Raw genomic sequence first — 12,327 nt, 5'->3', positions numbered from 1 at the left:
GTCCAACCTACCCGCACTCAGCCCATAACCCTCCACTCCTTTCCTGTCCATATACCTATCCAATTTTACCTTAAATGACACAACTGAACTGGCCTCTACTACTTCTACAGGAAGCTCATTCCACACAGCTATCACTCTCTGAGTAAAGAAATACCCCCTCGTGTTTCCCTTAAACTTTTGCCCCCTAACTCTCAAATCATGTCCTCTCGTTTGGATATACAATAAGAGATTATTGTATATTATTGTATATTAATATAACAGTAAGAGATTTGAAAGTAGGAGGGGGAGGAAATCTCTTCGTATCTTTCCTTTCAGTTAGTCCTGATGAAGGGTCTCGGCCAGAAACGTTGACAGTCCTTCTCCTACAGATGCTGCCTGGCCTGCTGTGTTCCACCAGCATTTTGTCTCTGTTGCTGGAGTATCGTGTGCAGTTTTGGTCCCCTAATCTGAGGAAAGACATTTTTTCCATAGAGGGAGTACAAAGGAGGTTCACCAGATTGATTCCTGGGATGGCAGGACTTTCATATGAAGAAAGACTGGATCGACTAGGCTTATACTTGCAGAAATTTAGAAGATTGAGGGGGGATCTTATTGAAACGTATAAAATTCTAAAGGGATTGGACAGGCTAGATACAGGAAGATTGTTCCCGATGTTGGGGAAGTCCAGAACGAGGAGTCACAGTTTAAGGATAAAGGGGAAGCGTTTTAGGACCGACATGAGGAAAAACTTCTTCACACAGAGACTGGTGAATCTGGGGAATTCTCTGCCACGTAAAACAGTTGAGGCCAGTTCGTTGGCTATATTTAAGAGGGAGTTAGATATGGCCCTTGTGGCTAAAGGGATCAGGGGGTATGAAGAGAAAGCAGATACAGGGTTCTGAGTTAGATGATCAGCCATGATCATACTGAATGGCGGTGCAGGCTCGAAGGGCCGAATAGCCTACTCCTGCACCTATTTTCCATGTTTCTATGTGACAATAATAAATTAATTCCAATATCTTTACCAATAATTAGAATGAAAAAGTTCCAATGTAGTGCAGTGGTGTAAGTAAATCATGTCTTACAAATGTTGTAGTGTGACCAGAACTGTACATACATCTTAAAAGGTTGGCAAACGTGCCAAAGGCCTTTCTAATGGCTTGCTACACTTACCTTCAGTGACTGGTGAACCAGTTCACAGTTCCATTTAAAGATCAATATTTCTCAGTCTATTTCCATTTAAATAAAACTTGGTCAATGTGGATACTTCATGTATATTCACCTTTTCGTGCATCCATCCGGTTGCCTTGAAGAACACACTCGTCCCTGAGCTGGAGGAACTCCACTGGGTCAAGCAGCCCATTGCCTTCTCTTCACACCTCACAGTCTTGCCCAACTTCACATCTTTCACAGACATTTACATGCTTTCTTCAGTCATAAAATTGATCTGTGGCTATGCACCGACTCTGTGAGACAATGATAGTCATCTTTTCCCACCCCAAGAAGGCCTGTCTCTTCCTATTCTGCTTCCAGTCTGTCAATCAATTATCAGTCTCAGCCAATCCATCACCTCAGTTCTCTCTGCTCCACTGTGATACACCAGCACTTTGTTCAGTCTTTACCTAGGGTCATGTGGAATTAGATAGAGCATATTCTACCTGGAGGTCAGTGACTAATGGTGTTCCACAGAGGTATGTTCTGGAAACCTGCTCACTTGTAAGTGTAATGAGTGATTCAGATGAGGAAGTGGAAGGTGTGTTAGTAATTTTGCAGGTGACATGAAGGTTGCTGGTGCTGTGCAAGAGTGTAAATGTTTGTTGTACAGTGGGTTACAGTGGGATATAGACAGGATGCAGAGTTGGGTGGAGAAGTGTCAGATGGAGTTTAATTGGAAAAGTGTGAAGTTATTCACTTTAGTAGGTCGAACCTGAAGGCAGAGTACAAGGTTAATGGGAGGATTCTTAGCATTGTGAAGAAACAGAGAGATGCTGGGATCCAGGTCTATAGATCCCTCAAATTTGCCATGCAAGTTGATAGGGTGGTTCCAACGGTGGATGGTGCGTTGGCCTTCATTAGTCAGAAAATTGAGTTTAAAAATCATGAGGTAATGTTGCAGTTCTATGAAACTCTGATTAGAACACACTTAGAGTATTGTGTTCAGTTCTGGTCCCTTTATTATTGGAAGGATGTGGAGGCTTTAGAGAGGGTGCAGAGGAGATTTGCCAGGATGTTGCCTGGATTAGGGAAAATGTGATGAAGAAAAGTTGTGCATGTTAGGGGTCCTCTCTTCGTAGTGACAAAGAATAAGAGATGACTTGATAGAAATTATAAAACGATGAGAAGCATAGAAAGAGTGGACAGCCAGAGCACTTTTCCCAAGGCAGCAATGAGCAGACGTCCATTTAAGATAAGTGGAGGAAAGTTTAGGGGGAATATCAAGGGAAGGTGAGTGTTAAGTACCTGGAATGCACAACTTGGTGTGGTGGTAGAGTGTGATACTTTAGGGACGTTAAGTCAGCCACATGGATGTAGGGAAACTGGAGGGTTGTGGGCTGTGTAAGAGGGAGGGATTATTTTGACTATGGAGTAGATCAACACAACATTGTAGGCTGAAGGGCCTGTACGTGTGCTGTTCTATGTTCTATGAAGAGAAAAATGTTGTTTACATTGACTGGTTAAAATGTGGAAATTTGCCATCCTTAACATAATTAAATCATTGTTTAAAAATTGAGAACAATGAAGGGTGTTGGGAGCAGGTGTAGGAAGTAGGAGTCAGATATGCACACCTATATTTTGGCAAGGCAGAAGGTTTAAGTAATCCACCCCTTCAGAGTGACAAAACTCAGCAGGCAAGGATAGATGAGGGTAATAGTTCAGTTAATGATGTTTGCCCCACAACAGATTCCTGTCTCTGAAGGTATTTTCTCCATAAAAAGCAACTTCCCTCTGAGTAAGCCAGTCATCAATTTGGATCTTGTACAAGAGATTTGACTACAAAATCTTGGCAGGTACACAACGGTCTGACTGGGGGACACAACAATGTTCTCAGTTGGTTATAAAACACCCAGTATTATTGTTCAAAAGAGAACAAACAAATATCCTAATGACCTTTACCTCAGCCGTATTTGATTGTAAGCTCATTAGTTCAATAGTGAATAGATTAAATTATTTTGTAGGCAGTGTGCTGTGACTGTGAAAGGTGCTGTGTTGCCCAAGTTCATTTTATCAGGTATGACAATGGTTTGTTAAGGTGACATTTTAGGAGGGAATTTACGAGATACGGTTGCTGATTCCTTGATGGCTTACCTCATAGGTACTGGTTAATCCCAAGCGATAGAAGATAGGCAGGAAGAGGTAGGCAGTGAGCACTGCATTCAGTGTTTGGCCCAGGCACATCTGCACAAACTTGATTCCATAGTTGTATGCCTCTACAGGAACTCCAAGCACTTGAACAGCTGACATGAAGCTGGCCGCAAGAGACAGTCCCACAGGCAGGGCTGACAGCTGCCTACCTCCTGTGAAAAACTCATCCACATTTGTTCTCCCACCGTGACGAACCGCATAATATATCCCGATCCCAACAGAAGTCAGGAACATCCCAGCAAAGAGGATGTAATCCCAGAAGGAGAAGGTTATTCTTGTTGATTCAGTTGTGGCTGCAGACATGACCTTCCGTGTGAGAGCCTCACATTAACAGTACAGGAAATCAATTGGCAATTAGCTCAGACAATGTAACCAAATTATTCACGAAAAGGAAGATTATTCAAAATAAATAGCTGGACAGAACTCAAAACGTTGGAAGAGAACTATCAATATTCCTAGAGAATGAAATCTTCAATAAGCTTGAAGTTATTTCTAGCTTGCTTAACTTCCTGACTTAACAAAGAGCAACTGAGTCCAAGCTGTCAGGATAACTTCTATTTTAAGTATGGCATAGTCTTTACAGTGCATTCATTTCTTTGTCAGAGTTAGAGTGTTCCTTGTGAATTATGAGCATTTTAGTAATACGAAGGGGGCGTGCTTGTTATACCTAATGCTGGGCTGTCACTTCTCCACATCAATCTACACATACAGTACTTTGTAACTTTTTAACCCTTTAGAAGGTCCAGAAAGACTGTTTACTTGTTTCTCCACAGAATCCTAAATTAAGACAAATTTAAGATCTGTTCTCAGCCCAGTAATCTCTATAAGACCATAAGACATAGGAGCAGAATTAGGCCATTTGGCCCAGCGAGACTTCTCCACAATTCAATCATGGCTGATCCTTTCTCCCCCTCCTCAGCCCCACTGCCCGACCTTCTCCCCATAACCTTTGATGCTGTGGTCAATCAAGAACCTATCAATCTCCACCTTAAATATACCCAACAACCAGTCCTCCACAGCTGCCTCTGGTAACAAATTTCACAAATGCACCACCATCAGGCAAAAGAAATTTCTCTGCATTTCTGTTTTAAATGGATGTCCCTCTATCTTGAGGCTGTGCCCTCTTGTCCTAGATTCGTCCACCAAGGGAAACATCCTTTACACATCTATTTTGTCCAGACCTTTCAACATTCGAAAATTTTCAATGAGATCCCCCCTCATCCTTCAAAATTCCAGCAAGTACAGGCCCAGAGTCATCAAAAATTCCTTGTATGATAACTCTTTCATTCCCAGAATTATCCTTGTGAACCTCCTCTGAACCATCTCTAATGTCAGCACATCTTTTAGATAAGGAGCCCAAAACTGTTCACAATGCTCAAGCTGAGGCCTCACAGTCCCTTATGAAGCCTCAGAATCACATCCTTGCTCTTGTATTCTGGATCTTTTGAAATGAATGCTAACATTGCATTTGCTTTCCTCACCACCAACTCAACCTGCAAGTTAACCTTTAGGGTATTCTGCACAAGGAATCCCAAATCCCTTTGCATCTCAGATTTTTGGATTTTCTCCCCATTTAGAAAAGAGGCCTCGCTGTTTGCTGGAGAAATAGTGGAAATCAAAATGCAAACCATTATCATATATTCTGGGAATACCCCATTATCAAAGACTATTGGAGTGGGATACACAATGCCCTACAAGACATCTTTAAACGTGAAATACCCTTAGAAAGTAAGACCACATATTTTGGGTATATACCTCAAGAATGGTTGAAAAGAGATATTTGATGGATATACTGCTGGTGGCTGGTAAAAAGACTCTTACTAGGAAATGGTTATCACAGGAGAGCCCAACCTTAAGTGCATGGATGGAAACTACAATGGACATTTACAAACTGGAGAAGATAACAGCATCTGTTAATCATAAGTTGGAATAATTTGTTTCATATTTGGAAAAATGGTTTAACTACATAACACCTCATAGGCCTGATTTATGTGGAGGTTTGTGGCATATATGACCATATAACAATTACAGCACGGAAACAGGCCATTTCGGCCCTTCTAGTCCGTGCCAAATGCTTACTCTCACCTAGTCCCACCGACCTGCACTCAGCCCATAACCCTCCATTCCTTTCCTGTCCATATACATATCCAATTTTACTTTAAATGACAATATCGAATCTGCCTCTACCACTTCTACTGGAAGCTCCTTCCACACAGCTACCACTCTCTGAGTAAAGAAGTTCCTCCTCATGTTACCTCTAAAGTTTTGCCCCCTAACTCTCAACTCATGTCCTCTTGTTTGAATCTACCGTACTCTCAATGGAAAAAGCCTATCCACATCAACTTTATCTATCCCCCTCATAATTTTAAATACCTCTATCAAGTCCCCCCTCAACCTTCTACGCTCCAAAGAATAAAGACCTAACTTGTTCAACCTTTCTCTGTAATTTAGGTGCTGAAACCCAGGTAACATTCTAGTAAATCTCCTCTGTACTCTCTCTATTTTGTTGACATCTTTCCTATAATTCAGTGACCAGAACTGTACACAATACTCCAAATTTGGCCTCACCAATGCCTTGTAGAATTTTAACATTACATCCCAACTCCTATACTCAATGCTCTGATTTATAAAGGCCAACATACCAAAAGCTTTCTTCACCACCCTATCCACATGAGATTCCACCTTCAGGGAACTATGCAGCATTATTCCTAGATCACTCTGTTCTACTGCCCTACCATTTACCATGTATATCCTATTTTAATTAGTCCTACCAAAATGTAGCACCTCACACTTAACAGCATTAAATTCCATCTGCCATCTTTCAGCCCACTCTTCTAACTGGCCTAAATCTCTCTGCAAGCTTTAAAAACCTACTTCATTATCCACAACGCCACCTATCTTAGTATCATCTGCATACTTACTAATCCAATTTATCACCCCATCATCCAGATCATTAATGTATATGACAAACAACATTGGACTCAGTACAGATCCCTGAGGCACACCACTAGTCACTGACCTCCAACCTGACAAACAGTTATCCACCACTACCCTCTGGCATCTCCCATCCAGTCACTGTTGAATTCATTTTACTACTTCAATATTAATACCTAACGACTGAACCTTCCTAACTAACCTTCCGTGTGGAACCTTGTCAAAGGCAAGTGATGTGGGAGAATTGTCATGTAAGGAGTTAAACTGTGTATATATAATTTTGAATTTGAATTTAAACTTGTAGATATACTGCCTGGAACTGAAACTGAAGTTAATTATAATAGGGATTATATTTGATTTTCTAACTAACTAGGTATAAGTAAGTAGGGAAGTTTAGTCTAGTCTGTTAACATTTAAATAGGAAATAACACTAGCTCAGAAAATAATACAAGAACAGGAAAACAGATTATTATCTGAACGGTGGCCGATTAGGAAAAGGGGAGATGCAACGAGACCTGGGTGTCATTGTACACCAGTCATTGAAGGTGGGCATGCAGGTACAGCAGGCGGTGAAAAAAGCAAGTGGTATGTTGGCATTCATAGCAAAAGGATTTGAGTACAGGAGCAGGGAGGTTCTACTGCAGTTGTACAAGGCCTTGGTGAGACCGCACCTAGAATATTGTGTGCAGTTTTGGTCCCCTAATCTGAGGAAAGACATTTTTGCCATAGAGGGAGTACAAAGGAGGTTTACCAGATTGATTCCTGGGATGGCAGGACTTTCATATGAAGAAAGACTGGATCGACTAGGCTTATACTTGCAGAAATTTAGAAGATTGAGGGGGGATCTTATTGAAACGTATAAAATTCTAAAGGGATTGGACAGGCTAGATACAGGAAGATTGTTCCCGATGTTGGGGAAGTCCAGAACGAGGGGTCACAGTTTAAGGATAAAGGGGAAGCGTTTTAGGACCGACATGAGGAAAAACTTCTTCACACAGAGACTGGTGAATCTGGGGAATTCTCTGCCACGTAAAACAGTTGAGGCCAGTTCGTTGGCTATATTTAAGAGGGAGTTAGATATGGCCCTTGTGGCTAAAGGGATCAGGGGGTATGAAGAGAAAGCAGATACAGGGTTCTGAGTTAGATGATCAGCCATGATCATACTGAATGGCGGTGCAGGCTCGAAGGGCCGAATAGCCTACTCCTGCACCTATTTTCCATGTTTCTATGTGACAATAATAAATTAATTCCAATATCTTTACCAATAATTAGAATGAAAAAGTTCCAATGTAGTGCAGTGGTGTAAGTAAATCATGTCTTACAAATGTTGTAGTGTGACCAGAACTGTACATACATCTTAAAAGGTTGGCAAACGTGCCAAAGGCCTTTCTAATGGCTTGCTACACTTACCTTCAGTGACTGGTGAACCAGTTCACAGTTCCATTTAAAGATCAATATTTCTCAGTCTATTTCCATTTAAATAAAACTTGGTCAATGTGGATACTTCATGTATATTCACCTTTTCGTGCATCCATCCGGTTGCCTTGAAGAACACACTCGTCCCTGAGCTGGAGGAACTCCACTGGGTCAAGCAGCCCATTGCCTTCTCTTCACACCTCACAGTCTTGCCCAACTTCACATCTTTCACAGACATTTACATGCTTTCTTCAGTCATAAAATTGATCTGTGGCTATGCACCGACTCTGTGAGACAATGATAGTCATCTTTTCCCACCCCAAGAAGGCCTGTCTCTTCCTATTCTGCTTCCAGTCTGTCAATCAATTATCAGTCTCAGCCAATCCATCACCTCAGTTCTCTCTGCTCCACTGTGATACACCAGCACTTTGTTCAGTCTTTACCTAGGGTCATGTGGAATTAGATAGAGCATATTCTACCTGGAGGTCAGTGACTAATGGTGTTCCACAGAGGTATGTTCTGGAAACCTGCTCACTTGTAAGTGTAATGAGTGATTCAGATGAGGAAGTGGAAGGTGTGTTAGTAATTTTGCAGGTGACATGAAGGTTGCTGGTGCTGTGCAAGAGTGTAAATGTTTGTTGTACAGTGGGTTACAGTGGGATATAGACAGGATGCAGAGTTGGGTGGAGAAGTGTCAGATGGAGTTTAATTGGAAAAGTGTGAAGTTATTCACTTTAGTAGGTCGAACCTGAAGGCAGAGTACAAGGTTAATGGGAGGATTCTTAGCATTGTGAAGAAACAGAGAGATGCTGGGATCCAGGTCTATAGATCCCTCAAATTTGCCATGCAAGTTGATAGGGTGGTTCCAACGGTGGATGGTGCGTTGGCCTTCATTAGTCAGAAAATTGAGTTTAAAAATCATGAGGTAATGTTGCAGTTCTATGAAACTCTGATTAGAACACACTTAGAGTATTGTGTTCAGTTCTGGTCCCTTTATTATTGGAAGGATGTGGAGGCTTTAGAGAGGGTGCAGAGGAGATTTGCCAGGATGTTGCCTGGATTAGGGAAAATGTGATGAAGAAAAGTTGTGCATGTTAGGGGTCCTCTCTTCGTAGTGACAAAGAATAAGAGATGACTTGATAGAAATTATAAAACGATGAGAAGCATAGAAAGAGTGGACAGCCAGAGCACTTTTCCCAAGGCAGCAATGAGCAGACGTCCATTTAAGATAAGTGGAGGAAAGTTTAGGGGGAATATCAAGGGAAGGTGAGTGTTAAGTACCTGGAATGCACAACTTGGTGTGGTGGTAGAGTGTGATACTTTAGGGACGTTAAGTCAGCCACATGGATGTAGGGAAACTGGAGGGTTGTGGGCTGTGTAAGAGGGAGGGATTATTTTGACTATGGAGTAGATCAACACAACATTGTAGGCTGAAGGGCCTGTACGTGTGCTGTTCTATGTTCTATGAAGAGAAAAATGTTGTTTACATTGACTGGTTAAAATGTGGAAATTTGCCATCCTTAACATAATTAAATCATTGTTTAAAAATTGAGAACAATGAAGGGTGTTGGGAGCAGGTGTAGGAAGTAGGAGTCAGATATGCACACCTATATTTTGGCAAGGCAGAAGGTTTAAGTAATCCACCCCTTCAGAGTGACAAAACTCAGCAGGCAAGGATAGATGAGGGTAATAGTTCAGTTAATGATGTTTGCCCCACAACAGATTCCTGTCTCTGAAGGTATTTTCTCCATAAAAAGCAACTTCCCTCTGAGTAAGCCAGTCATCAATTTGGATCTTGTACAAGAGATTTGACTACAAAATCTTGGCAGGTACACAACGGTCTGACTGGGGGACACAACAATGTTCTCAGTTGGTTATAAAACACCCAGTATTATTGTTCAAAAGAGAACAAACAAATATCCTAATGACCTTTACCTCAGCCGTATTTGATTGTAAGCTCATTAGTTCAATAGTGAATAGATTAAATTATTTTGTAGGCAGTGTGCTGTGACTGTGAAAGGTGCTGTGTTGCCCAAGTTCATTTTATCAGGTATGACAATGGTTTGTTAAGGTGACATTTTAGGAGGGAATTTACGAGATACGGTTGCTGATTCCTTGATGGCTTACCTCATAGGTACTGGTTAATCCCAAGCGATAGAAGATAGGCAGGAAGAGGTAGGCAGTGAGCACTGCATTCAGTGTTTGGCCCAGGCACATCTGCACAAACTTGATTCCATAGTTGTATGCCTCTACAGGAACTCCAAGCACTTGAACAGCTGACATGAAGCTGGCCGCAAGAGACAGTCCCACAGGCAGGGCTGACAGCTGCCTACCTCCTGTGAAAAACTCATCCACATTTGTTCTCCCACCGTGACGAACCGCATAATATATCCCGATCCCAACAGAAGTCAGGAACATCCCAGCAAAGAGGATGTAATCCCAGAAGGAGAAGGTTATTCTTGTTGATTCAGTTGTGGCTGCAGACATGACCTTCCGTGTGAGAGCCTCACATTAACAGTACAGGAAATCAATTGGCAATTAGCTCAGACAATGTAACCAAATTATTCACGAAAAGGAAGATTATTCAAAATAAATAGCTGGACAGAACTCAAAACGTTGGAAGAGAACTATCAATATTCCTAGAGAATGAAATCTTCAATAAGCTTGAAGTTATTTCTAGCTTGCTTAACTTCCTGACTTAACAAAGAGCAACTGAGTCCAAGCTGTCAGGATAACTTCTATTTTAAGTATGGCATAGTCTTTACAGTGCATTCATTTCTTTGTCAGAGTTAGAGTGTTCCTTGTGAATTATGAGCATTTTAGTAATACGAAGGGGGCGTGCTTGTTATACCTAATGCTGGGCTGTCACTTCTCCACATCAATCTACACATACAGTACTTTGTAACTTTTTAACCCTTTAGAAGGTCCAGAAAGACTGTTTACTTGTTTCTCCACAGAATCCTAAATTAAGACAAATTTAAGATCTGTTCTCAGCCCAGTAATCTCTATAAGACCATAAGACATAGGAGCAGAATTAGGCCATTTGGCCCAGCGAGACTTCTCCACAATTCAATCATGGCTGATCCTTTCTCCCCCTCCTCAGCCCCACTGCCCGACCTTCTCCCCATAACCTTTGATGCTGTGGTCAATCAAGAACCTATCAATCTCCACCTTAAATATACCCAACAACCAGTCCTCCACAGCTGCCTCTGGTAACAAATTTCACAAATGCACCACCATCAGGCAAAAGAAATTTCTCTGCATTTCTGTTTTAAATGGATGTCCCTCTATCTTGAGGCTGTGCCCTCTTGTCCTAGATTCGTCCACCAAGGGAAACATCCTTTACACATCTATTTTGTCCAGACCTTTCAACATTCGAAAATTTTCAATGAGATCCCCCCTCATCCTTCAAAATTCCAGCAAGTACAGGCCCAGAGTCATCAAAAATTCCTTGTATGATAACTCTTTCATTCCCAGAATTATCCTTGTGAACCTCCTCTGAACCATCTCTAATGTCAGCACATCTTTTAGATAAGGAGCCCAAAACTGTTCACAATGCTCAAGCTGAGGCCTCACAGTCCCTTATGAAGCCTCAGAATCACATCCTTGCTCTTGTATTCTGGATCTTTTGAAATGAATGCTAACATTGCATTTGCTTTCCTCACCACCAACTCAACCTGCAAGTTAACCTTTAGGGTATTCTGCACAAGGAATCCCAAATCCCTTTGCATCTCAGATTTTTGGATTTTCTCCCCATTTAGAAAAGAGGCCTCGCTGTTTGCTGGAGAAATAGTGGAAATCAAAATGCAAACCATTATCATATATTCTGGGAATACCCCATTATCAAAGACTATTGGAGTGGGATACACAATGCCCTACAAGACATCTTTAAACGTGAAATACCCTTAGAAAGTAAGACCACATATTTTGGGTATATACCTCAAGAATGGTTGAAAAGAGATATTTGATGGATATACTGCTGGTGGCTGGTAAAAAGACTCTTACTAGGAAATGGTTATCACAGGAGAGCCCAACCTTAAGTGCATGGATGGAAACTACAATGGACATTTACAAACTGGAGAAGATAACAGCATCTGTTAATCATAAGTTGGAATAATTTGTTTCATATTTGGAAAAATGGTTTAACTACATAACACCTCATAGGCCTGATTTATGTGGAGGTTTGTGGCATATATGACCATATAACAATTACAGCACGGAAACAGGCCATTTCGGCCCTTCTAGTCCGTGCCAAATGCTTACTCTCACCTAGTCCCACCGACCTGCACTCAGCCCATAACCCTCCATTCCTTTCCTGTCCATATACATATCCAATTTTACTTTAAATGACAATATCGAATCTGCCTCTACCACTTCTACTGGAAGCTCCTTCCACACAGCTACCACTCTCTGAGTAAAGAAGTTCCTCCTCGTGTTACCTCTAAAGTTTTGCCCCCTAACTCTCAACTCATGTCCTCTTGTTTGAATCTACCGTACTCTCAATGGAAAAAGCCTATCCACATCAACTTTATCTATCCCCCTCATAATTTTAAATACCTCTATCAAGTCCCCCCTCAACCTTCTACGCTCCAAAGAATAAAGACCTAACTTGTTCAACCTTTCTCTGTAATTTAG

At 41.5% G+C, this 12,327-nt stretch overlaps 1 protein-coding gene across 3 annotated transcripts in view; it reads right to left on the bottom strand.

Annotated features, from left to right (window-relative positions):
• LOC140739680 (sodium/iodide cotransporter-like) overlaps nt 1-10,494 on the bottom strand; it is a 256,000-nt gene extending 245,506 nt beyond the window's left edge. For 2 of the 3 annotated variants that reach the window (XM_073068058.1, XM_073068059.1), the window contains exons 1-2: nt 9,820-10,494; nt 3,286-3,648 (exon numbers count right to left, since the gene is read on the bottom strand). In XM_073068058.1, the coding sequence (XP_072924159.1) occupies nt 3,286-3,648; nt 9,820-10,179 (723 nt within the window). In that variant the 5' untranslated portion in view covers nt 10,180-10,494. The remainder of the gene's footprint in view (nt 1-3,285; nt 3,649-9,819) is intronic. The other variant, XM_073068060.1, reaches the window with a different exon arrangement.
• Nucleotides 10,495-12,327: the final 1,833 nt, after the last annotated feature.

The sequence above is a fragment of the Hemitrygon akajei genome, chromosome 16 (genome assembly GCF_048418815.1).
Source record: "Hemitrygon akajei chromosome 16, sHemAka1.3, whole genome shotgun sequence".
In the NCBI taxonomy this organism is placed as follows: domain Eukaryota; kingdom Metazoa; phylum Chordata; class Chondrichthyes; order Myliobatiformes; family Dasyatidae; genus Hemitrygon; species Hemitrygon akajei.
Note: the sequence above shows the minus strand (reverse complement) of the source record. Positions and strands in the feature narration are given on the sequence as shown.